Source organism: Platalea leucorodia, assembly GCF_965183815.1.
Source record: "Platalea leucorodia genome assembly, chromosome: 7".
Lineage (NCBI taxonomy): Eukaryota > Metazoa > Chordata > Aves > Pelecaniformes > Threskiornithidae > Platalea > Platalea leucorodia.
Window position 1 is genome coordinate 12623080 of NC_138829.1, and position 26763 is coordinate 12649842.

At 55.2% G+C, this 26763-nt stretch overlaps 1 protein-coding gene across 1 annotated transcript; it reads right to left on the reverse strand.

The window, feature by feature from the left end:
* Positions 1-2742: 2742 nt before the first annotated feature.
* AMN (amnion associated transmembrane protein) lies at positions 2743-26215 on the reverse strand (the record flags this gene model as incomplete). Its single annotated transcript, XM_082318324.1, has 12 exons — positions 2743-2853; positions 3140-3242; positions 5579-5753; positions 6837-7023; positions 8015-8097; positions 9936-10044; positions 10136-10273; positions 11970-12205; positions 13733-13820; positions 23833-23877; positions 24005-24123; positions 26173-26215. 12 exons carry the CDS (start codon positions 26213-26215, stop codon positions 2743-2745), a joined length of 1437 nt encoding a protein of 478 aa, XP_082174450.1.
* Positions 26216-26763: the final 548 nt, after the last annotated feature.

The following is a 26763-nucleotide window of genomic DNA, read 5'->3' on the forward strand; positions in this document are numbered from 1 at the left end:
TACAGCTGGTTTTCCAGCAGCTGTTGGCTCCCAGCATTGCAAATTGACTCTGGTGCTTCAGTTTTTTCTGCAGAGCTCCCCCCTCCCTGTGACGCTTTCTGTACGAGTGAGCGAACGTGGCTCCTGAAGGAAAAGTACAGAATGTGCTCTGCTAGCGCGCTGACAAAAATTGATCTCTACTTTAATTAAAGCCTCTATTGTAAGTGACCTCGAGCTGCTAATGCATTTTAGAAATGAAGCCTCACCAGCAGCAAATCCATACACCCCAATACGGAGGTGTTACCGGGCGGTGATCCATGCTGCAGGGCGGCCTGCCTCCCTCCGTGCCGGCTGCGCAGCCAGCTGCGCGTCCCCCGAGGCCGTCCCCCCTCACGGGCACACGCCTGCCCACGGCTCACCCTGAAATCCCCATGTGCCCAGGCGGGACAGAGAGCTGATCTCCTCAAATGCCGTCCTGCCACCATCTTGTGCAACGGTCCCTGTTGCCGCTGGGTTGTTGCTTCCCTCCCCCAGCATGCAGCCATGGGATGCTCTTGCCTCTCGCCTTCAGCACACGTCATGGGGATGCAGCCACCGAGACCCCTCGCAATGCCGGAGTGAGGGGCTCAAAAGCAGCAGAGGGAGGGAAGCGTTTCACCCCGGGGAGAGCAGCAAGGGGCTCCCTGGGGGGTGGCCCTGAGCCCTCTCCTCACTTGGGGCAGAGCTGGGGTGATGGGCTGCCTGGCACAACGGCCTCCAGCATGCAGCACTGCATCAGTCTCGGCGGGGGGGAAAATAAATCACGTATTTAAAGGCTTGTAAGCTAGAAGAGCTTCAGTCACTTGCAATGAACTGATTTGAAAGAGGAAAAGAGCACAAAAAGGCTCTCACCGGCAGCAAGTAAAACACCCGTACGGATATGAATCCCCCCCTCCGCAGCGAGACCCAGCCGGCGGATGCTGCAGCTGCTCTCGCAGGCACCATGGTAACATCGCGGCACCAGCACCTCGCTGGCAAGCGATGCACAGCTGACCATGCTGCACCACGGCCGCACCGGCCCCCCGGCCGCGGGGTGTTGTCTGGCCTCGTGAGACCCGGATGAGGGCTTGGGGTGGGGGGATCTCGCTTGGGTTCACATCATGGTGGCGACACTCTGCGCTGTGGGGCAAGTTTTGGGGACCTGTCCCTGGGTCACTGCTCTCCATGGAGATGCACTTTTTGCAGGACCACAGGATGGTGGGACTTGGGTGTTCCCAACCTGCCGGTGTCACCACCGCCTGCAGCTGCCGATGCCTTCCTCTGCATTTTGACTGAGCTGGTGGCCGTTTTGTTCAGCACTGAGTGCCTGACAGCCACAGCAGAAGCTCCTGCCCGGGGAAGTTGCTTTTCATCCCAGTACTGCCAGAGGGGCACTCTCAGGAGAGATGTGCACAGTGAAATCCCCACCTGTGTGGCAACAACCAGGGCCTGAAGATGGCCTTGTGCCCTGCCTGGCTCATCTTTTGTGTCCTGCCTGCTTGCACTGCCCGTTACCGGAGGTCTCTCTGCCGGCGGGGGGAGGCCAGGCTGGTCTCATCACTGCACGCTGCCCATCACCGTTCGTCAGGGCTCTGATGCGCCTAATGATGAATTCCCAGGCCTTTGAGAAGGGATTATGTCTTCCAGAGACTAGAACAAAATATAATAAACTTAAAATAGCTGCTTCCTTATGGAATATGCCAACAAGCCCTACTGAAAACCCAGTAGAGTGTAAATTTGCATAAATTTGCATACATCTCCATAATTTCAGCCTCACCCATCAGACCTGCTCCCGTAATGAAGCACTGCCTGACATTGCGGGCAGCTGAGGGTATTTGACACACATCAGGCCACAAACACCACCGCTAACGAGGCCCCTCGGTGCCGCCGCTGCCCCGACCCTTGTTAGAGACAGGCCAGAGTGACTGTCCCCAGCCATCGGGTTCCTGCCTGCTTCCCTCCCCGGGGACCCCTGACACTGGCACTGAACCTCTTTCCCCTTGTACCGCGAAAAGAAGCGCTCTCTCGCCATGGGGAATAACATGATAAATCCCCAGGTAGGTCCAAGAGGGTCCTATAACCATCAGCCTGGGCACAAGGGAAAGGAGCGAGCTCGGACAGCTCAGCAGAGGGAAAGGGGAGGGAAATGTTTGCTCAGGATGGAGCCCTGTGCCAGCACCCAGGGGACAGGAGCGAGGGCCCAGAGAGGAGGAACGGGGGACCCGGCGCAGAGATCCCCCGGCACCAAGCACGCTGCTGGAAAGCAAAACAATTTGCTTTTAAACTCAACTAAAGGGTCCAAGCTCTGGAGCCTCTGGGCCACGTTTTGAAATTAATTTAAGCACCAGATTTCCATCGAGCATCCAGAGATGCACCCTTCAACCTGCTGCGTGCCCCGGGCAAATCCAGCACAGTGCTCGCTAAAGAGCGGGGTGCTGAGTTAGACCCCAACTTCCCCAGGTGTCACCTGTGACCCAAATCTCAATGTTGAACTGTCTAAAAAGGACCGATACCTACAAAATATAGTTTAAAACCCAGAAGTAACACCAGGGAGGCCGTGCCTGCATGGCTGAGCCCTTACGGCGAAGGTTTGCTGTGTTTCCTTCACCGTGTGGACACTTTTATTCAGGATCTGCCTGCTTGTGGTTTAGATCCCACCAGGAGCGACGCGAGGGGCCGTGAGGGCTGGAGAGGCAGCAGTGTCCCCAAGGAGGTGGTGGCTGCCCCCAGCATGGGGCCATGCTGTCAGGTCTCCGTCTCGCTTGCATCGTACAGAGGGTTGAGGTAGAAGACCTGATGGTCTTTGGGAGCCACCTCCTGTGGCATCTCCTCTCCAGTGTCAATGCTTGGTGGCTCCTGCAGCAGCGAGGGAGGGAAAAGCAACTGATGAAGAAGGGAAGAAAAACCCGTGGCAAAACCCACCCAGCGCTGAGTCCCTGTGGCAGCCGAGGAGCTGGTGACCTGCGGGAAGGTGGGACCGTCCCTCAGACCCCTCCTGGCCTGGGGAGAGGAGGAGCCCTGCCGGGTGCATTGCAGCTTGCGTTGCACCCCCTCTGGCACTCGAGGGGGCCCTGGCTGGGGCCCTGGCACCTCCTGCCCGCAGCCCCGAGCAGCCCTGCGCCCCCGGGCAGTGGCGACTCACCACGTCGAACATGGGGTTGTCGAAGCCGCTGTCGCTGGCTGGCGCAGGGGACACCGGGTCCTCTGCTCTGTCCCAAGGCCGGGGGAGGCGCAGGGCAGGCAGCCTGGGGAGAGACCTGGGCATCACCCACCCACATCCCGCCCGTCCCAGCAGCTCCCCCAGCAGAAGCACTGCATCTTCAAGAGGTGGATGGGAAAACACAGGGCAAAGTTTCAGGCTGTCTTTAAAATGCCATGTTTGCACCCTTTCCCAGGGAAAAGCTGCCCTATCTAGCAGAAACCATTAAGCCTGGAAGTCTAGGACCTGCATCCTGGAGGGAAGAGTTTGTCAGAGGCAGACAGCCCCAGCACAGGTTTCGATTTGGAGCCACCGCTCTCCCCCCATGGCCTGAAATGAATTGCCACAGAGCTGACACCTGTTCCCACCGCAATCTCAACAAGTACTAATTACTTTTATCATTACTTTTATCATGTTACCATTTTATCATCTTAATCACCATTACCACTTTTATTGTTTTCTTCATTACTGCTATCCTAAGGGTCCCAGTGCGGGTGGGCTCAGCAGTGGGTCCGCACACGTCGCCACAGGTCCTGAGAGCCCACTGATACTGAAACGCTGTGACCACCCTGGCATGGGCTCTACACAGGCAATCAGAGGAGCTGCGTTATCTGCAGGGAGGCTGCACCAGGCCCTTTTCGCTGGAAACCAGCTGAATTCACTGGTTTGCTGGTGGTCAGGATGGCTCTGCTGCATGGAGGCAGACTGTAGGCTCTCAGAGCCACCTGCTTAATTTGCAGCATCCCTGCCGGTGTCAGATGCCTCCACAATGCTTGGCAGCACTGTCCGAAAGGGGACCTGCCCTGGAGCCACCCAAGGATACACAGCAGGAGAGGGTCGGCTGGGGACATGGCCTGGGCTTGGGTTCAGCTCTGTCTCCTGTAGCTACACGAACTTCCCTCCCGCTGCTGACGGAGCCGCTTTCAAAGGCCTGTCTGGCGTCCAAAGAAGTGTCAGTGGAAGATAAATCATCAAGTAGCAATTATGGGACTGGGAGTTTTATTTAGAAATTAAATGAAGGTGCGGGTTTATTGCTAGGAAATGTCATGTCAGCACGTGCCGAGTGGCAGGGCAAGCATCCCTGGCCACGGCTGCTGCTGCATGGTGAGAAAACCCCAGCAGAGGAACACGGAGGGAAGGAACAACCTGACTTGTGAGCCTGCAACACGGCCGGCATGTCCTGGCAGACACCAGTGCACCTTGCACACCCAAATTAAAGCAATTCCCACACCCTGGTTATAAAAAGCATAGGGTCCATCCTGTTTGCCCATGGTCAAGTAGGTGAGACGAGCCACAGCGGCTCAGCGGACAGCCCCACACACAAAGACATCTGCCAATAAACCCTGCAAAACCCTCCTTGGGGGAGGCAGGGCCCTGTGTGAAGGTGGGTGCACAAGCGAGGAGCAAAGGTGGGTGCCCCAAACGCCTGCTGTGGGTGCTGTTGGGATGCCCTCTTCACTGCTGGAGCCTGTCTCCAAGCTGTGAGGGGAAAAGGTGATGGAGAAGGGTATTTCTGACCAGCTCCCAGCTGCGGTGAGGTCAGGTGCCCTGCACCCCACCGTCCCTCCCCTGGGACCTGCACACCATGCTCCAAGCAGCATGAGCAACTAATGCCCCAGGAGCTGCATTTGCTTCTGGATGCTGTCACTCCCTGTCATGGCTACAAAGCTGCGGGACGAGTGCTTTGAATCATTTTGATGCATTTCTATTTAGCAGCTGGCAGTTTCAGTCCTCCGTCCCCCAGCAGGACCACAAACTAACAGTTACAAGGAACAGGAGATGTCCCCAGGCATCACAACCAGGCTGTGCAGAGCTGCAATCAAGCCACAGCAGCCCCACTCCCGCCAGAGCACACCATGCCACGTGGCACCAAGAAGCAAGTCCTCCCAGCCAAGTACCAGTCCAAGAGCACATAAGTGCCTTTCAGCCACCTCACCTCCAATAAACTGTGAGGAACAATGAGGGCAATGGTTTTAAACTAAAAGAGGGTAGATCTAGGTTAGATATTAGTATGAGGGTGGTGAGACACTGTAACAGGTTGCCCAGAGAAGTTGTGGATGCCCCGTCACTGGAAGCGCTCAAGGTTAGGCTGGATGGGGCTTTGAGCAACCTGATCTAGTGGAAAATGTCCTTGCCCATGGCAGGGGGGTTGGAATAGATGATCTTCAAAGGTCCCTTCCAACCCAAACCATTCTGCGATGCTATGAACTAGTAACACTGGGTATAGCAGACTGTCCAGCCATGCCTGCCACCATGGGAGCTCTGGGCAGCCCTGCACGCCCCTGTGCCACGAAGCTGGCTGGAAGGATGGCCTTGGGATGATAGCTGTGCCCACGCAGGAGAAGCTTGGCAACATGCTGCCAGCAGAAGCCTCATCCGTACCTTAGCTTTCCCTTTCTGTAGAGAAAGAGAATCCCTCCAAGCAACAGGAGACAGAAGAGTAGCCCCAAGACCGTCCCTGTTGTGATCCTGCTCAACGCGTGGCTCCACCCTTGCCTGCTGAAAGTGCTGCCGGTGGCCACCTCCATTTTGCCACTTGAAATGCCAAGTCTTTCACCTGGGAAGGGCAGGAAGAAATAGGGGTGAGGACTGGACAGGGCAACACGCTCCCATACCCACACACCACACCCACAGGGCAGAGGGAGCCTGCAGCCGGGTCTGGCACTGCTCTCCTGGTTCATCACCTTTCCCCAGGGACAGGGGGTGGGATACACAGCTGGGTGGACTCAGCTGGGACAAGCTCATGCAGGTCTGCTACCCATACAACAAACACCAGGTCCCCTGGCTGTGACCTGCATGCTCAGCAGCATCTGCCATCTTACATGGCTGCCTCCACACACAATGTTCTGGCTGGAAGCCACCTCTGCAGAGAGGGACCTGGGGGTCCTGGTGGGCACCAAGCTGACCATAGCCAGACATGGCATGGGAGGACAACGGTATCCTGGGCTGCATGAGGAGGAGCATTTTCAGCAGGTGAAGGGAGGTGACCCTTCCCATCTGCTCTGCCTTGGTGAGACACAGCTGAAGGACTGAGCCAGGCTCTTCTCAGCGGTGCCCGGTGACAGGGCAAGAGGCAATGGGCACAAATTGAAATATGGTAAATTCCACTTCAACATAAGAAAAAACTGTTTTACTGCAAAGGTGGTCAAACATGGGAACAGGTTGCCCAGAGAGGTTGTGGAGTCTCCATCCTTGGAGAGATTCAAAACCCAACTGGACATGGCCCTGGGCAACCTGCTGTCGGGGCGGGGGGGAGAGAGATGGTCTCCAGAGGTCCCTGCCAAGCCCAGTAATTCTGATCTTGCACTTCTGCTCTGCCCACACCACTGTCCTATTATGATTAAAATGGTAAAACTTCTGGGTAAGCAAAGTTCACTACTGAAATCATTAGAAACGCAGACCGTGTGTGTTAGAGGAGCTTAGAGGTGCGCTGGACCAGACTGACGAGGACAAGGACCTTCGGAGTGTTCAACTCAGGGAGTGTCAACCAAGCTGCCACTTGATTCCCGTGTGATTCCCTGGTGAAAGAGCAGGGACACGGGGCTGCCACGTGGGCTGCTGGCGTACAACAAGAAGCTCTGGACAGCGGTGGCTTTATGTGTGCCCGTGGGGGACAAGAAGCTCTGGACAGCGGCGTTACCATGCTGTGCTACGTCCTCCATGATGTCTGCAGACATCTGCTCCGCAGCGGTGCCGGTCTGTGCTCCTGCCTCATCATCGATCAGCACGATTTGGATGAGGGGAGTGGAGCTTCGGGGTATGACTCCCAGGAAGGTCTGTGCTTTGTACACCTTGGATATGGCCATCCGCACACCAGCATACTTGGGCTTTTCAAAACACAAGACAACACATAAAGCCCATGAGAGTGGTAGGCAGAAATTAGTCACCTCTACAGACAGCCACGATGGATGTACCAGCAAGGCCCACCTATAAATCTTCATGTGAGTCCCATCACAGAGCTGCCTTCCCTGTTACCACAGTGCCATTGGGTTTCCCAAATGAGAGGTTCATATCTCCCCTCCTTTCGAAGCTGTGACCAGCACCCAGCACACAGCATCTATCTCCCTGCGGAGGTGAGAGCGCCAAGAAAGCAATTTTGTGTAGCACACCCATTAAACGCTGTATTAAGACGTGTGCAGCTGTAAGGAGGGCAGGCAGCAGGCTTTCAGCTCAGGATCAATAGAGAACTACTCTGATATTGATCCTCCCAGTGTAACTCGGAGCACGCCTTCCCCCCCCCAGCAGCTCCCAGCCAGGAGGAGGGATGTCATGCTATGTCTGACAAGCAGCAGTGTGGAGTGATGCCTTGTGAAGCATGCACGTGAGCGCTGACCAGTACCACTTACCCACCCAGTGCTTGCCTACTGGGGAATAAAAAGCAGCCCAACATTGGGAATGATCTCCCAGAGCCCACAGGGTGTGCTGTAGCAGGTTTGCATGATCCCAGCCACATGGGCTGACCTCCCATGTTATCTCGACCTGACCTCCTGTGTTTTCTAGACCAGGGTTTCCAGCAAGCCCCTCTGCATCCTTGCCCATCTGCATGCTGGCAGCTGCTCCTGCCCTGCGCCGAGAGGGACAGCGTGGCTGTGGTGGGGAGCAAGGGAGGCTGCACCAGCCCCCATGGCAAGTTGGCACATCCAAGAGGCCAAATGTGGGGGGTGAGCCCTGCAGGGTGGCGGGGAGCGAGGCTGAGCCCCCTGCATCCCTGGGACCTCATGCCCCCCCCAGCCAGCCCCACCAGCACTGAGTCACAGGCAGATGTGGCCAGTGGCTTGCAGTTTCATTAGCCCGTCCCGATCTGGCGGGTTGACATACCTGGCTCAGCAAGGCTTGCACCAGTCTGTCCCGGTACTTCTGCAGGTCAAAATCAGGAGTGAAATCCAGGCTAATGGTGGCTCCTGCAGCTCGAAAACAGACAGACATGACATTGTCACCAAGCCCGGGCAGAGAGCTGCCACAGTGGCACGGGTCCAACTGCCACAAAAGGCACTGGGAACTCTCCGGTATCTCCTTGCAACCGGTCTGGCTGGGCTCAGGAGAGGCAGCTCCGCAGCCCTGCCTGAGCATCGCTGCCCCAAGAAACTTCTCCCTCCCTCACTGGTCTTTTTATCAGCTGGGCTTGGTGAAGGGCTTTTGGTTTCTACCATATTCCAGAAAGAAGCTTTCCCTGGAAAGCTTTCTTCTGTGTGTACCCTGGGAAGCTCTGCATGTAACTGCGTTTCGGGGCTGCAAGGCTGCGATTCAGCAATGCTACCCTGGCTCTGAAGGGAAGGGGGAGAGGAAAGGACACCTGCGCTCCCCGTACCGCTGCACTGCAGTCATTGGGTCAAATATTTTCCTTGGGAAAAAAAACAAGCAAGCATTTGTTGAAATATGAAAATCTCCTAAAGGCTTTAAGAGGCTCTGCTTTTAGAAACTTGTCAGAGAAACATATTGTGCTGTTTTAATGAATTTGGTATGGTGTACCAAATATCTAGGTACAACTCTGCATGAAAAATTCCCTTAAACAACCCTCCAGGTAGATTAGTGGAGAAGCTCCCATTGCCGAGGGAACGCTGTCAATCCATATGTTTTTATTTTAAGTGAAATGAAACAAACTTGCTGCTGGAAAGCTGACATTATGGTGAAAAAGGTGCATTTCCTCTGAGTGTTTTCTGCTGCATAAACTCAGCAGAGCCCTATTAGCTTGATGAGCTGTGACATCCTAACAGGATAAACCAGAGGCAGGGACAAAGGGCTGCAACTCAGAACAGGCTCCCAAAAGCTAGGCTGATGCTTCATAGGATCACAGAATGGTTTGGGTTGGAAGGGACCTTAAAGATCATCTGGTTCCAACCCCCTGCCGTGGGCAGGGACACCTTCCACCAGACCAGGTTGCTCAAAGCCCCATCCAACCTGGCCTTGAACACTTCCAGGGATGGGGCATCCACAACTTCTCTGGGCAACCTGTTCCAGTGCCTCACCACCCTCACAGTAAAGAATTTCTTCCTAATATCTAATCTAAATTCACCCTCTTCCAGTTTAAAACCATTACCCCTCATCCTATCACTATAATCCCTGATAAAGAGTCCCTCCCCATCTTTCCTGTAGGCCCCCTTTAAGTACTGAAAGGCTGCAATAAGGCCTCCCCACAGCCTTCTCTTCTCCAGGCTGAACAACCCCAGCTCTTTCAGCCTTTCCTCATAGCAGAGGTGCTCCATCCCTCTGATCCATTTCTGTGGCCCTCCTCTGGCCCCGCTCCAACAGGTCCCTGTCCTTCCCGTGCTGAGGGCCCCAGAGCTGGATGCAGGGCTCCAGGTGGGGTCTCACCAGAGCGGAGCAGAGGGGCAGAATCACCTCCCTTGACCTGCTGGCCACGTTTCTCGTGATGCAGCCCAGGATACAGTTGGCTTTCTGGGCTGCGAGAGCACATTGCGAGCTCATGTCCGATTTTTCATCCACCAGTAGCCTCCCTCCTTCTCTGTAGGGCTGCTCTTAATCCATTCATCGCTCAGCCTGTGTCCATGTTTGGGATTGCCCTGACCCAGGTCCAGAGAGATGCCCTGGGAGGGTGGCACATGGGGATGCGGATGGGACCTGTGGGAGCAGTGCTACTGCAAAACTTCAGCCCACGGGCGCCCAGACCCCAGACCAGCAGCATCCCTCACACCCGGCTTTCCCCCACGGAGCCAGGGGAAGGGGGCTGGGGCAGCCAGCGCAGCGGGGAGGAGGAATAGGGCTGTGACCCCCCACTCACCGCAGACCCCGCAGCAGTGGCCGAGGGGCTGCAAAGGGCTCTGGCACGCCGGTGCTGGGCACTGCCTCCCCGATGCCCTGAGCAGGGCCGTGCAGATGCGGTGGCCATCCTAAAGGAGAGCAGGGCAGCATCAGTCTCTTGCCCCCCCCTCACCCCCAAATTGCAATGGCACCCCCCTAAATTGCAATGGGAGGACTCACCGGGGCGTTCCCACAGGCACAGCCGGACTTGTCGGGACAGCCGGTGCCTGTCACCTGCAGAGTGCCATTGCCATGAAACTGCAGCGGGGCGGAGGGACCCCGCAGGTACCCAGCCCAGGCCTCGGGGCTGCTGAGCTCCTGCGTGGGGAAGAGCAGCAAAAGCAGGTGAGCATCCCCAGCCAGGTCCCAGTGCTGTCCCCAGGCACCTGGCCGTGCCGCCTGGGCACCCAGTGCCACGTCTGATGGCCAGCTTGGGGCAGCCCCATTGCAGGCAGTGAGTGCAGCAGGAAAATCCTGCCACTACACCCCCCATTGGGTTTTCCCATGGGGCCAACAGAAAAACCCTTTCTAATTTAAAACCAAAAAAAAAAGACAAAAAGAAGAACTTAGACGATGACAGCACCAGTACCACGGTCCCTCAGTCAGCTTTCTTGGGTCTGACATTATGGGACAAAAAAAAAGGGCAACAAATAAATCACAAGATGGCTGGGCTTTTTTTTTTTTTTTTCCTTGTTTTCCCTCTTTCTGCTGGCCCAGAGAACTCAATTTATCACATTTTAATTTCTGGGAGGACAGGGCTGGATCTGAGGTGTTTTCCTTCAATCCGGGAAGCATTTCAGTGGGCTCGGCACTAGCAAAGGCTGAGCTGGACTGACCAGCCCTGTCCTACCAAGCCAATGGTAAGTCCCTCACCCGCTGCCTTCCATGGGAGGCTTCTCCATGCCCTGGCATAGCAGAAGGATTTCTCAGGCCCTGGGGTGAAAATAGCCCACATAGAGCAAGGAGCAGGCTGGCTTCAAAGGGACAAAGTAGCTTATAAGGTCAGTTTTTAGGAAATATGCTATAATCACAACAAAAAAAGCACACCTTTTCTTTCCATCTCATCACTCAGCAGCCACCTCCACCCCAGGGCATGGCCAGCTGCAGTCCCTGGGGAGGTGGATTTGGCGGGGGGATGATGTGCCATGGGGGGGTCCCCAGGCATCAGTGGGCCCAGCATCATTCCAAGCATCCAGGACCGCCCACCTCTGCATCCCTGGGGCTACGTGTGCCCTAGGTGAGCTCCACAGGGTCCTGCCTTGTCCAGACTCACCTGCACCCACTTGGACACTGACTGAGGTTACTACACAAAAACCGGTTACCTAATGCCTGGCCCCAAAATGGCAGAACCCAGGCAGTATAGCGGTAGAAATAATAAATAACTTATGAAATGTCTGCCGCATCTCCCACTCCTGGAAGGAGCCTGTGTTTACTGCTGCAGCGCCTGTGATCTTTCACTCCTCTGACTGGCAAGGGACGGGGCTCATCGGGCGCCTGATTCCCGGGCTGAAGCACAGCAGGCTGCCAGCGTTTCTATAATTATCCCTCCAATCAATTAAAGAGCGGTACCAAAGCAAAGCTGGGAGATGATCGCTGGGCCATGGGCCACATTAAGGTCTCGGATGGGAGGGAGGTGCCACCAGAGGGTCCCTGAACAGCGCGGTTGCGGACACATGCCTGGGAAGGGGGCAGCCCCTGGGTGCCAGAGAAGATGCCATTTGCGAGCAGTTTGACCCGTGTACATTGGCCTTTTTTTTTTTAATGTGAGTAGCGAGATGGCCTGTGCTCCCACGCCACAGGGAAGGAGGCGAGAACAAACTGGTAGAGGAAAAAAAATCATCGAGACCATCCGTAGCAGCAGCAGCAGCAGCCCATGAAGCTGCAGTGTTGGGGGAGTGCCCCATCTCCCCATGCAGCACCGCTCCTCCATCCCCGGCTGGTCCTTCCTCTCCTGACCTACTTTGGGGCCGTGGCGAGGAGGCGTCGAGCCAGTTTCTCATCATCCCCACATTACCTGGCCCATGAGAGAGATGCTGCGAAGATGAATCACTTGCTGCGATGAGTCGACGTTTACCCGGAAGGAAGTTTCGGGCTGGAAGATAACATCGTCGTAGCGGCACGGGACACGTTCCTCATCCACAGAAAAGATGCGCCCACCCGGCTCGAGCTCCCCGCCGGGGGATACGGTCTGCCACAGCGTGGGGTCGAACCATGCGTGGTGCTCAGCATCAGCAAACCTCACCGTTGCACCTGGGAAAGCAACAGGAAAGGTTGAGCATGACCCAGACTCAAATCCACAGCCCTGACAGATGCGTCTGGGTTGGTAAAACCAGAGTGCTTGGCCTGAAGTGGAGGAGCTCACCCTGCAGGCAGGGAGCAAAGGGCCAGCCCTGGCACTGCTTTCCCGGGCAGCCACCGCAGGCACCTCCTGGAGCCCGGCAGAGGCTCGAGAAAGCTTTCCAGCGCTCAGGGCTGGGGTCTCGGCAGCTCAGCCCAGACCCCAGTTCTGGCTTCATACCTCTGGCCCCAGATCCCACAGAACATTTTTCCCCCACGTCTTTAGAGCTCACCCTTATGGTTAGGGAGGAAAACAGCTGTGAAGCCTAAACGCTGAATAACAACTAAACAGGAAAAAAATGGGTATGATAATTCATGTCCCAGTTTCCAAGCAGCCTGGCACGCCTGCAGAAACATGCCTGGTCCTGGTCCCCACAGTGGGTAACCCCAAAAACCAGTGCATTACTTAACCATTAACCATTACCCTGCTGGCCACAGGTAGTATTGTCACCCTGCTTCCTTCTCACCCTTCCCCAACAGCTGAACCTTTACCGATTCAGCTATCATACGGGCATTTATTGACTGAATTATTTGCATTCATTTTAAAATCATGCTTTAAAAAAATCCATTTGTGAAAGTTGCCCCAGAAACGCCTGTTGATTTCAGGGGAGCAGCACATGGTCGGAAGGAAAAGCCCAGTGCAAGGCAGAGGCCGCTGCCAGAGCATCCCTGATGGGGGACAAACAGCCCCAATGTGGAAAAATGATTGGGGTGAAGGTTTTTGGAGTGGCTCTGGACAGTCTGATGCTGCAGTCCCTCCTCTGGGCAGACTTGTTTTAGCTTTTTCCCTCTTTTTTCTCTTTTTTTGCCAGTCAGAGCGCAGGCACAGGCGCTCCGCTTGGACTCTTCCTTTTCTGCAGCTGAACTACAAAGTTACTTACCACTGAAAGCATTAGGTAGCTCTTAAATACCCAAAATACATCTCCCTAGCAAACAGCTTTCAGCCTAATAACAGGCACCAATGAAACAAACCTGCTGCCTCAGTCACGGCAAACCTGGGCTGGAGGCGAGGAGGGGAGGGAAGGATGCGCCGAAATGCCTGTGCGCGTTGGGCCAAAGGCCAGCTCGCTGCGATGGCTGCGGTTCAGCTTGCCGGTGTGTAATTCCTAACCAGTTTTCTTTAGAAATACCATGGCAAAGAAAATGAGGGCTTTGATGTGGCTACATGCTTAATAGGCAGGGTAAAATACAAACAATCTTTGCCTCTCTGCTACAACTTCAAAGGTTTCCCTGCTATAATTACTTTTTTAGAAGACAGGTGATCTAGCAGGAAAAAAAGATCTGATGCGAGGGAGGTCATCAAAGAAAAGGTAGGTATTAAAAGAGGAGTGATTCACTTCACTCTGAGGTGGGACAGCAAAGACCTTTGTAGAAGCGTTGGGGCTGAATTTGCATGATTAATCAGGGGCTGACAGGGTGACTGGTCTGGGCACAAAATACCTGAGTCACAGCCTGGATCCCAGCTGCCATCGAAAGCTGCGAATCCCGCACCAGATGCCAGCACGAGTTCTCCGTTCAGGGGCAGGTACTAGACGAAGGGATTCAGAGTATTACTGTGCGGTCCCGCTGCCAGCCACCCAGGCTTGTAATCAAATAACAGTGCTAATTATTAGGCTGCCTATTACACTTGCTGTCTCCGAGGCACTTTACAGTCATTAGGAGTTACCCTCGCCATGCCCTGCATTAATGGGAAAGTATCAACTCCTGGTTTTACAGATGGGGACGCTGCAATGGGGAGAGGCAGTCTGACATTATCTTCCAGTAACACAGGAAAGCATGAAGTGTTCATGGGAGCAAGAACAAGGAAAAAGCAAAATAAGCTCTTTTGACAGCTCCTTCCTCCTCTTGCACACCCACTCCCACCAGCTCAGGAATGGCTTTATGCATTGGTATGCCATGAAAAACCCAACCTTACTCTGCAAGTGCGCAGAGGTCCCCTTGCTTAATGGGTTCCCACCTCCGGGAATGGACTTGCTCCACAAAAAATAACTCAGGGGCCCAAGCAATGCTTGGTGAGGTGTCAGCTAGTGGATTCACGCTCAGTACGAGATAAGGAAAGCACGCAGCAGCATTTGGCATAGCTTGCCATAGCTAGACCCTCTTCTTTTTGGGTAGGACATCACCAGCAGGTAGTTGGGGTCACCATACTTGCCTGGCTTCAACCCCACCAGGCTTCTGCACCGGGGCGTGAGGACAAACCTCAACAGGCGCAGCTCTGCCATGGGGGCCCTTTCAGCAAGCAGCTGTGGCCGCCTGGGCCACCAGCTGGCACTGCTGACTCCAGGACAGGCCTTGGCAAACAACTGAGTCAGGAGACTCATTCACAGCACATGGGTTATTCAGCCCAGCCCATCTTATTTTCCATTTAGAAATTGCCACAGAGAAAGTCAGGGTTTCCCCCAATATTTTCACGTGTCAAGGAGTGAGTGATGTTCAAGGCTCCATTCTCCTCTAACTCGGTCTATCCAGGGTTTTAGCATCACTCCCCAGACAGCAGCTGGAAGCCCTCCAGGACTGCGTTATGCCGATGCGCTGGGTCCTGTGCTCAGGCAGAAGCACGTTAGATGGGATTTTAAGGTTTCATCTACTTAATTGGTCTTTAAATATGCATGCAGGTTAGAGAAAGCAAGACTTATGAATGACTGCTACGGGCAGCTGCGATAGCTCTCTGCCCTTGGGGCAGTCTTGCCTGAGGATGCTCTGTCCCACACAGGGACCACCCTGGGTGGGGGGACGGACATGGCAAAAAGCTCCTCACCCCCAAGCTGCAGGCAGCTGTTTAGATTTTCAGTGCCTTCGTGGTGTGGTGGTTTGAAGACCATAGCCCAGGTCCCCGTCTTGGTTAAGGAACCATGAGAAGCCAGGGTGGAGAGCAGAGGACAGCTGCCACTGAGAAGAGCTCCGCAGTGCTCCTGTGCACCACCTGCTTCAGACCCAGCGATGTCGTACGCTGGGCTGGAGAAGAGGGGATGACGAGGTGAATAGCTGAGGTCTGGGCAACATCTGCCCCAAGGGTATGGAGTCTCCCCTCCAGCCAGGAAGAAGTCTTTGCCTATGGACGCTGCTCCATGAGACCATAGCATGTGTAGTGCCTAATTGGAAACCATGCCGTCACAGAATCATAGAAACATAGAATCACTTAGGTTGGAAAAGACCTTTTAAGATCAGCAAATCCAACGGTTAACCTATCATGTTCCCTGAATTTCTATTACTCTTGAGTAAAGCCAATTTTCCCAATACTGAAGCACTGAAAGAGCTGAAAGGTCTGCCAGGATAAGAATGGCAACGTGCCCTTTAGCTGCAGATATAAAAGCCATGTCTGATGATGTTTTCAGGCTCAGGACTTGGTCTGCTTTGAGCTGGGCAAGGTCTATGCTACCAGCTTCTTTCACAAGGTGCTTCACTTCAGAAGTGCTCTGGCTTGTTTTCCTGTGAGCCCACGCAAGAACAGGCAGGTGCTGCCACTGCTGCTGGCTAAGTCCCTTCTTCCAAACCCTCTGGGCCATCTAAGGCTGGAGCCCCTCACCACTGCCTCTCGCCCAGTTTGCAGGTTGCCACCCTGCAGCCTGCTGTGCGTGACGGGGCCGAGCAGGGAGGGTGGCCAGCTGGCTGCGGGGGTCCAGCTGAGCTGCTCAGGCTGGGGTTTTGGATGGGATGCAGTTGATCACTTCACCAACACAGGGTACCAGCTCTCCACAGCAGTTACCTGTGGGCATTCGGGCCCAGAGCTGCAGGGATCTTTGGGCGGAGGAAGAAAAATCAGACAGCGGCTGCTGGTGACAGGGATGGGTGACCAGCAGGGCCATGACTAGCTGGCCTCTGTTCGCTTTCCCAGGCTGCAGAGTGTTGTGCCTGGATCAAGACTACCGGCTGGGGAAGTCCCTGCTCTGATCCCTGCCTGCCTGACAGCTCTTTCCCCTATAGAGATACCAAATACTTTGACTATGGCTGTGGGTCACAGCTTCCCAAACACCCTGCGGTGGCCATGCAGGACACAATGAGCTTTCCTGTCCAGGGGGTTGTTCGTTCAGATCTTCGCAAATTAACTAGGAGGAGAAAAAAGCCACAGAGACAATACTTGGACAAATATGTGCCTACATTTGTAAGCTGCATCACTCACACTGCTCCAGGGAGCAATGCAAGAGCGCTTTGTGCATGCATTATGCACAAAGCAAAGCAAGGAAAACCCGGTAAGGATTCACATGGCATGGCTGAGTTCAGTTTGAGGAGAGCAGGGATGAGGTGGGCTTGGTGGGCTGGAGGTGCACACATGTGTGCACACACAGACGCACAAATGCTGATCCAATGACCAACCAAGGTCACATCCTCCTGTGCCTGGGAGGGCCCAGGTGAGTGGGGTCTGGATGGGGTGTGGAGCTGACGCAGGGTCAGCAGCACAGAGCACCAGTCCTGCCCGTGGGGAGAGGTGGGAGAAAATGCTTCACACTAAATCTGCCCCACTCCTGCAGCATCCATGCAGGGCTCTGGAGACACTGGGCTCTCTGGCGAAGACACAGCTACTCCAGCTACCGCTGGAGATCCCCCTCCACCACCAAGGCCAAAACCCCAGGCTGGCTGGACTTCCCAAGCCCAGAGGAAGCTGTCCACGTGAGTGTGAGTGTGGCAGGGAAATGAGAGTCCCACAGCACACACGGTGTCCCAGCCGCTGACCTCTTCACCCTCTGAGCCTGCTCAAATGCTGTTAGCACCAGCCCTGGAACTAAAATACAAGGCAACGCAACGTGAGCCAGGGGGATGGAGTCACCTCATCTCCACAAACATGAAGTACAATAAGAGCCCCGTACTTCTGCTTCACAGCAGGAGTTTCTGAGGCTGGGCCCTGCAGCTACAGCTCCTCGCCCACCAAGGCAGACGTGTTGCCCATCCACCACCAGCCCTCCCTGAGATGCACGCCACCAGGCAGCATTTCCGAAGTGGCTCCACCATCCAGTGGATCTTAGTTTGTAAATAATTTGCCCTTTCTTTTTTCCTAACATAAATTAAACATCTCAGCTTGCTGCAGACGATAACTGGAGACTCCGGTTGGGCAGCGGCTTTCTGCATTTAGGTGTTTAGTATAGAAATTGCATATAGGCTGGGCCACTTTCCAAGTACATTTTGAACTGAGCAATGACATGTACCAAAGGACCAGAGCCAAAAAGCTGGCGGTTTCATCTGCTTTCCCTTGCTCCTGCCAACCTGTACTCCAGGGCCATTAATACAGCAAGCTTAGAGTCCCATTAGTCATTTCCCATCCCCGATACTGGTAAATGACTTATCTATCTCCTCGGTCATCATTATCAAGTGTAATGACAACTGAAACACAGTCATCATGTTTCTCATCACAGTCAGCAAAAAAAAAGAGGAAAGACCCCATGTGGCTCTCAACCCACAGTTACCATGTTTGCAACCCCAGCATTGCACCACTGAGAAGAAATCTGGCTGCCCCAATGCGTAAGTGAAAATGAAAATAACCTCCAAAATGTAAAAGAAAAAAATGAGCCTGAGCACGTGGCTTTTGAAGTGGGTGGCTTTGAACTGGCCTCTGGCACATCCTGGCTCTGCTCAATTCATGAGCACTGGGCTGAGACAACTGACAGCAGTGGTGTGACTGGCATGTCACCATCACCAGCGCAAGAAAAAATGCGGCTCTAATGCTTCAAACCTGGCTGAGCAAGGCTCGTGATTGCAGCTGGCTGTTCCGCCAGCCTTGTTCTAATTCACAGCATCAATGTGTTTGTAATCCTTGCTCGGGTGAGACAATGCCACCATCCCCATCACACAAAGCCAAGACTGCCCGGGCGCGCTGGGCTCCGCAGCACTGCACCCACGGGTGCACCAGCGAGCGGCTCGGTAGCCATCGGGGCTACGCACAGCTCCGGGGTACATCCCCTCGCCTGGCACCCAGCCCAGGGGCAGCTCCTGGGCTGGTGCTACTTGGCACCCCATCGAAACACGTGGCTGGGGTAGGATGCGAGGGGGTTGTCTCTCTGCCACGGAGAGGATGTGTGCCGTAACCCACAAGAGACATTAACGCTCAAGGATTTCGGCATCATCTCTCCCAGTCCTGCTGCGCTGGGGCAGCAGCAGCCCACACATGGCAGCAGGCGGGCAGGGCAGCAGGCAGGCAGCCCCTGGGGGGATAATGGTGGTTTTCCCAATGCCCATTGGGGCTCAGGGGGGTCTGAGCACAACCGGGTGCGCGGGTGCTTGGGTGGGATCCAGCTGCTGGCTGAAGGCCCCAGAAAGGCACGGGGCCAGATTCATCCACAGGTGAATCCCTTTGACAGCTCTGGAGCATTGCCAGGGGCTCGCTCACTGCAGGGTTTCTTGGGTTCATTAGTGGAGGTTCATTTGCTCATTTTCCTGCCCAGGTGAACCTCCCACCTGCACCCTCGGGCTGCCATCCTTCCCCCCGCCCCCCCCCCCCCACGCCACCCCATGCCCCCAGCCTGCCACTGGATCCGGCCTGCCCCCGCCATGGCCCCTGATCCCACACTGGCTATTCCAGATCCCCCACGAGAGGAGACAGTGAGGCAGGATGACCCACGGCCACCCCAGCAGCTCTGGGTGAGCCAAGGAGGGCAACCTGCTGATGGACTTGGACCTTGCTGCCCAAAGAGCTCCCTGCCCGGGCACATCCTTCCCGTAAGGAGCGGGGCTTTAGCATCCCAAGGGAAATAGGCAAGAAATGCTTCCCCCCACTGCCCCCAGGAAACTCGCACTCGGGCAGGCTGGTGCAGTGCAGAGCAGGGCACAGGAGCTATTGCTGCTCTCCGTGGGACCCATCGGTGGTGGGCAGAAGATGGCCCCCAGCCCTCCTCTGCTCCCAGCAATAACTAGCCCCTCTGCTTTCGCCCCCCCGGAGCAGGCAGGGGCACAGGCAAAGGAGCAGCGCACCAGCAGGATGTCATCATTTCAGCATCATCCCCTGGAAGCTAACGAGGTGCTTGGCTGCTCTCCCCTGCCTGCGTCCCTGCCTCCCCCTCCTGCAAGGCAGGGTCCTTCGGCAGCAGTGCGTTGCGCTCTCATTAATGCAGGAGCTGGTTCCCCTGCCGTGTCTGCTCGTCACGTTTTATGTTGTGTTTCAGGGCGTGGGCTCCCCACGTTGCCTGCCCAAGCTGGCCTTGCCACCGCATCCCCTGGCACAGGGGTAGCCCAGCACATCAGGTTCCCAAAACATCATGCTCCTGCCCGTCCCCATAAAGGAGCTGCAGCTCCTGGCTGTCCTGCGCAGGTGCTGCCCGGCACACCCCCTGCCAAACCACCCTGCAGACCCCAATAAAAGCCATCGGGGATAAAAAAGGCAACAGGCCCAAAAAAGCCATTAACTGGACTGCAGCCCCCAGCACACCTCCAGACACGGAGCCAAACAGGTCCCAGCAGGGTACGAAAATTGGGTGTCCCGGGGGGGACGAGGGGACGTTGGGAGCCCCTTGGGGAGCACATTAAGGTAAACGAGCCCAAGACACTTGAGTTCTGGATGCAGAAGGCAGACAGAGGCTTAAAGCCATTTACCAAATCTACTTCAGGTTAGTTCAGCTCATTTTCCTGAACTTCCCTCTGCAGACAAGGTCAGGGAGACCTGGAAAGCGACTTGAGGTGCGGGCACGGGAGCCATCCCCGACATCGAGGGACAGCAGCTGGTGCACAGAGCGGCCACCCAGCCAGATCTGCCCCAGCATCTGCTCCAGCCCAGGACGCCGGCAAGCTGCTCTGCTCATCACAGGCTTTAATGACTCCTCCTGCTAGAAACTAGCCTGCAAGGAGCAAATAAACATGAGGAGGCGACTGCAAAAGGCTGTTTTACCACACTCCTTTCCTAGGGCAAACCTTCAGCAGGAACACTGCTGGAGAAAAGCCTGCAGGATTCAGGCTTGTAATGATGCGTTGGCACACACACACGCACACAGGCACTCCCATGAAATTTTTACCTTCATCTCAGGAGAAGGAAAAATAATCCCTTTTCTGGGTGTCTCGTTACCCTGCTGTTTGGGAAGAGGGGGGAAGGGAGCGCCGGTGCCCGGGACGAGCGCAAACCACGGCAATTCATTAGAGCCGGCGCCCCTGGAGAGCAATTGGCATTTCGAGATCAATCTCTGCCAGGAACCGAGCGGGAGCATCCTGCAGCAAAGCCGAGTACATTCTGCTCTCGCAATTAGGCAGCTAAAAATATAAGGCTGGGTGAGACATCCCTTGCTAGACCCCAGTGCCCCGCACACTCCCGACCCTCGCCCAGCCTTTGCGGCCCCTCACCAGGTGGGCAGGGAGGAGGTGCAGGCAGCTGCCGCCACCGTGGCAGGGATCCGCGATGGGGCAAAGCTGGAAAGGGGACATCGGCAGTGCCGAATAACCCCGGCCAGTGCCCTGACCCTGGCAGCATGGGGGCTGAGCAAGGCTGCTCTGCGCACGTGGCTAAACCCGACTCCTGCCACCCAAAAATAGCAAGCGGCATCATCCATCCCTGGCCCATGCCGTGGTGCTGGCCAGCTCAGGCACAAACTGCACCAGGGCTGGTGTTATCAGGGCAAATGTTGGGCTCGCAGCCACAGCCCTGCTCTGGCTTGGCTGCCTTTGGAAGCACAGCCATAGCCAGGGGGTGAGGAGCCCTTCTCCCCCAGCAGGGACACAAGCAAAGCCAAAGCCCACCTTGCCCTGGAACACCCACATCAGGCACCGCCACCCTGAGCACCTCCATCTTTTTTGTGGATTTACCCCCAGGCGCCTCTGAAAGCCGGCTAAATACTGATCTGCGTCTTTAGGCAGCTAAATACCATAGAAAATCCAGCCTAATCACAACGGTTGTGCTTCAAAGTCATTTATGCTTAAACTGGATTTGGATTCAGTGTGTGACTGAATTAGGGATCCACTCAAAATTTCAGACCAAATAACCTCTGAGCTGGGTGATAAATGGGTTTCCTCCAAGGGGGGAGGTGGGCTGTGTGCCCCAACAACCCTGGCCTCCTCCCAAGAAAGCAGCTCCCGACACTTGGCTGTGCCCCCATGGGTCAGATGGGGAGGGGAGCTGGAGGGTTACCATACACAAGTGTTTCCTTTAATATAAACGTCTCGGGGAGGCGCTGACAGTGGCACATGAGGACCCTCGGCACCTCAGGTCTTGCTCCACTCAGCTGGGGAGTCAGGATGGGAGGTCTCATGCTGCCTCTCTGCCGGCAGCGCACCGGCACCGAGCATCCCCCCGGCACCCGCCGCGGTGGGCACCGTCCTCATGAAAGTCAATGAGAGCCCAGCCCCTTCCCTGGCTATGAATTTCCTCCTGTGCTACTATAGCAAGCAACACTCTCTTTTTTTTTTTGGCCAAAGGCTGTGTAGCATCTCCATGGTGACTCTAAAGCTTAATGTATTCCTGCTGATTTAAGTGATTTAAGATTAATGCTCCGGCGCGGCGCGGCCGGCAGCTGAACAGGTGCAGCCCAGCCTCTCTGCAAAAAGCCTCACGACCAATTCATTTTCTAGCCACCCTGTTGCCAAATTTCACGCCATCCCCACAAGTGGCAAAACAGCTCAGGTGCTGCGTTTCATTCCTTTTTCATCCCTAATCTTGGCAGTCACTGTATCACCTGGTGACAACAGAGCACAGCAGCTCATGAGAGGGAGGTGGCTAAACTGAAATTAAAAATAAATATTAACCACCACACTGGGAAACTTGCTGGGACAGTTCATTGCAAATCGTTGGGGTGAAGATGCTCAGAAGGAAAGCGTGAGCTGCGGCTCAGGTTATAGCCTGGGATGAGCTCGGTTGCTCACAGACGTGCAACTTGGTGCAGCAGTGGGGCGAGCCCCTGGCTGGAGGGGAAGGGTGCTGGGCTCACATAGTGCTGCCGCCACGACCGATTCCCTCGTGGTCCTCCCAGCCCTCCTCTCCTCCATCACAGCAGTGGGACTACAATACTCACTGTAACCCTGGAGCCTGTGCAGCCGCTCGCCAGCAGTGGGATCCCGGAGAAACCCCAGGGCAGCAGAGGGTCCCCGGGGGTCCCGCAGGGACCACCGGATCCTTTGATGGGAATGAGTTGGGGGCCACTGCGGCACCCTGACCCTGTCGCTCAGCCGCGATGGGAAACGTCCGCCCGGGCAGCCGGCGGACGGTCGGCAGAGCAGCACGGCCACGGGTGTCATTAGTTGTGCAAAGGTTGTGTTGCACCTCCCTCTCCTTCGGCCAGCCGCAGGGCCGCTCAGCTCGGCGCGTTAGCTTCCGTGTGAAAGGCTCATGCCGTAATCAATAACGCTGCTTTGCAATTATGCACTTTGCAGGCCTCTGATGAAAGTACTTTAGGAATATTATACATTCATCTGTAAGTAAAATAAAATCTACTGGAGAGATATTTTGCTCTTTTCTTCTCTGGGTAAATTCCACATCATTTATTACATTATATTTGTACGTATTTCCCCAGTACATTCTTTCCTTCAAAAATTCATATTTAAAATGCCATATAAATAAAGTTACGCCTCCAAATATTTGTAGAGGGATTAAATGTGGCACATGGCGTTATTAAAGCATCAAAACTATTAGTGGCGTAGACAGCCTGAACATATTACACCACATAAATTTCAAGGGCTTGTTCGGCTTTAATGGCCAATAAAAGAGCAAAGCTGCCCTAAAACTGAGAGAGAAAACTCAGCCGTAAGCTCATCCCATCCAGGGGAGAAGGTTTTGCAAACAGGATCCAGCCCATTTCGTGCCATCCCGGCACTGGGATGGGGATCGCTGGTGACCCATCCCACACCAATGTGTTGGGGCAGCAAAGGTTCGCTTTTCCCTTTAATTCCTTACTCCCTGTTAAATTTGACCCTCGAAACTGTGGGGATCGAGACCCTGCGCTTTCATGGCTGCCTTTCAACCTGCCCCGGGAAGGGGTCCTCTTTTTGGGGGACACTGGCTTGCTCAGAAACCCCTCCACGGCGAGACCCCCCCAACCTGATCTCACCCAATGTACGTATTTCAGGGTGGTGTGGCCCTCCTGCCATGGCCAGGCTAATAGCGCCGCAGAAAAATATAAAACCCAATGGCACTTGAAAGGCAGTATCCCGAGCAACGTTCTGGGATTTCCCAGAATGGTTTGTTTTCATTTCAAGGTATGTTGAAGTCAGCTTCGCTTAGCCTGCGCCCAGGGCTAGAGCCTGCTCTGTGTCGGCAATACCTCAGCAAACTACTGCCAAGGTCTCAGTCCCACGGAGGGGCTTTTTTCGTTCCTTTGGGGAGGTAAAATTAATTTCTTCCAAATGAAAGTGGGTTTTCGGGTGCTCTCCCCCATATCCCCCAATGAAAAAAGAAATAATCCGAGAAATAGGCTTTCTGGCTGCACGGTGCAGAGGCCCCTGGGCTGCTGGGACTCTTGTTCCCTGCCCCAGCCAAGGCATCCTGGGCCAGTCTGGCTGGAGCAGAACGTCAGAGTCCCTGGGGAGGAGGCCAGGGGTCGTGCCACCCGGGGACAGGGGGACATGCCACCCGGCTGGCAGCGCTCCAGCGCCAGCCCTGCTCCCGCCCGCCCTCCCAGCGCTGCCGCACGCTGCCTTACCATGTCCGTCAGCGCGTGGGGAGACCTCACGAAGACTGAGACAACCTGTAAGAAAAGGAAAAATAAAAGCAGGCTTTCCTCCAGCAGGTAAAGGGCTTTTCTGAAGGCCCAATGGCATTTTGCAAAAAATAAAATAAAAATAACATAAAAATAACATAACAACGGCCAATACCTTGTTCTTCTCAAAATGAACCACGTCGCTGGCACAGGGGACTCTGCCTTTATCCCAGTTGGAGGCGGTTTCAAAATTGGTGTTGGGAATCCACTGCTTGTACACGGCGACGGTGGCAGCTGGGAGGAGCAGGGAAACCAGCGTCACCCAGTCCGTGGGAGGCACTGGGAGCCCTCTCCGGGATGTGTGACAGGGTGGGTTGGCCTTTTCAGGCCAGATTTGGGGATTTTCCACCCAGGAGCAGCCCCTGCGTGTTCCCAGCTGAGCAGTCACAGCCCTCCTCTGCACAGGGGATTTTTTTGGCTGGGTGATGGCTTTTACCCACCCAGGGAGGAAGAGGAGTAAGGGACAAATATTTGGCAGGCAGAGAGAAGGCAGCAGGCAATGGGCGAGAATAACATACACCTGGGACCTAAGCATTCATTGCAGTGGGTTTTGTTGCCACTCGGACTAATCAGATGTGCAGAAACCCCTCAACCTTGGTGTTTCTAGTAGGTATGGAGCGGGCACGCAGAACTGGCAGGACCGTGAAGACAGGGCGAGAGGAGAAAGGGCATTTGCTATGGGTCACGTAGCACAAAATACAGGCTGGTTTCATGTGTTTGGGACTGGAGAGAGAGGATTCAACGGTGTCCTGCAGCCTGAGGCACCGGCAGGCTGGGAAACAGAGGTCTTCCCCATGGGGCTTGCCGGGACGGCGGTGGTCCTGCCCGTGAGTCCCCGCGGTGATGAGCCCGCTGGCCGGGGACGGGCCCTGGCAGAGGTGGGTTTCCACTCTGACCTGCTCTGTTTGCTCTGTTCGCCCGCCTCCTGGCCTGACGTTGCCCAGGCTTGGCTGGGAGACGCATGTCCAGCTGAAGATGAATCTCCAGCAGCCTGAATTAAATGGCTTCAGGCAAGCGAGTTATGAGACAGAAAAAAGGAAAGAAAAAAAAAAGAAGAAACCTTTGCTCTCAATATGGATCATCTTTTCTTTAGGGGAAAAACCCACAAAACTACAGAATAGGTAGAAAGACAATGGTGGACAGGACCTGGCCACAGAGGGGGCAGGAGGGACCACAGGAGGACCCCCCCATCCTGGGATGGGAGGGGGGTCTGAAAGACTCCGGCTGATGGAGGGAGGTGCACTGCAGAAAGCCTGGGCCCTGCTAATCCGAATGGCGGGGAGGGACGTGGCCAGTTGTGCTCTGCAGGCTCTGCGCAGGCTTTATCAGTGCGCAACGATCGTCTCGGGGTGTAATTTGCACTGTCTGACTCTGCCGGGGGCTCTGCTGAGACATTTGCAGTAGGAAGCCCTTAGGCAGAGCAAACACCCCCCTGCCCCGTATCCACTTTAAAACCCACTGAGATGGAAAAGGACCGTACAACGATGAGAGCTGGACCCACGCAGCTGCTTGCAGTGTTATGGGCACAAACACCTTCCTGATTTGGAGTCAAAAAGAGCTTACGAAAGGAACAAGTCTCCAGCTGGTAATTACAAGTTGTTCTGTCCCTGCTATGGTTGACTTGCCTCCCTCCTGTCCCGGGAAGCTGGAGAATGGAGAGGTTAAAGCTCCAGCAGAAAGGCCCAGCTGGCCCCATTGCACACACACTTCACATTCCTGCAGCTGCAAGGTGTTGTGTCAAGCGAGCTCGGGCCGCACTGCACCGCAGAGATGGCTGCGTGTGCCGACCCGGCGTGGCTATGGCAGCAGTGGGGGCATCTCCTCTGGCCAGGGGCTCTGGGGCTGCGGAGGTTAATCTCCTATTGCAAAGCTTTTTCCCCCATGCAGCTGCACTGATGCATTCCTGCACCCTCCACAGCCCTGGAAATATCAGCTTGCTATTTAATCAGCCTTGTCTCCAGGGAAGCACAGTCCTTGAACATCAAAGCGACATGCATATTCAACAGAGAATGTGTCCTGCAGTGCAGAGCTGCTGGCTTCAAATAAGAGCAGGAAAACCCAAGCTGCGGAGGTGCAGCGGGCACGATACACTAATCCCAGCCTTGCTGCCCTGCCTTCTCTCTGTCCGGTTGGAAATGCCTTTTCCCACTTGCGTTACAGATACGCCTGAAGTGACAGAGCCTGCAGCTCTGCTCCGAAACAGGATTCTTGTAAGTGCAAATAGGGAAGTCATCCAGCGGTCACCCCTGCTCGCCATGGCCGTCGGGCCCTGGGCATACTCACCAAGGAGCTGCAGGACACCGAGGAGGAGGAACAGGCACTTCATTTTGCAGCAGGCTGCCAGCCTTCGCCTCCACGGCCCCTGCCCGGCCGGACCTTGGACCTTCCCCAGGAGCACGTGATGGGCTCAGCCCGGAGGAGGCTGCAGGGAGAAGGGAGGAAACCAGAACAGGAGGCAGGTCTCCCCCAGCACGAACCAGAGCCTTGCTCAGTCCCAGAAGCCAGTTTGCTCTCACAGATGCTCCTTTCCCAAGCTCCCCACTTCCTTGGCATCCATGGGCAGCCTCGGAGAGCTGCTGAGGAACAAGATGGGGTGGCAAGAGCAGTGGTCCCCCCAGCTTGACTCACCGGACCTCACCATCCATGCCCCCTGCACCCATCCGGTCCTGCTAAAGGATGGTGAGCGTGAACGCACTGCATGCACATCCCACGCCGCTCTCCCCTGCAGAATGCCGGCTACCTTGTAATTACTAATAATGGTCTCAATGTATTTTCAATTAGCTCACTTGGAAGAGAGCAGCTCCCAGCGATGACTTGTAATTGTACTTTGGCCACCAGCTGATTTGCTCATTACCCGGCACACGCCGCGGCAGC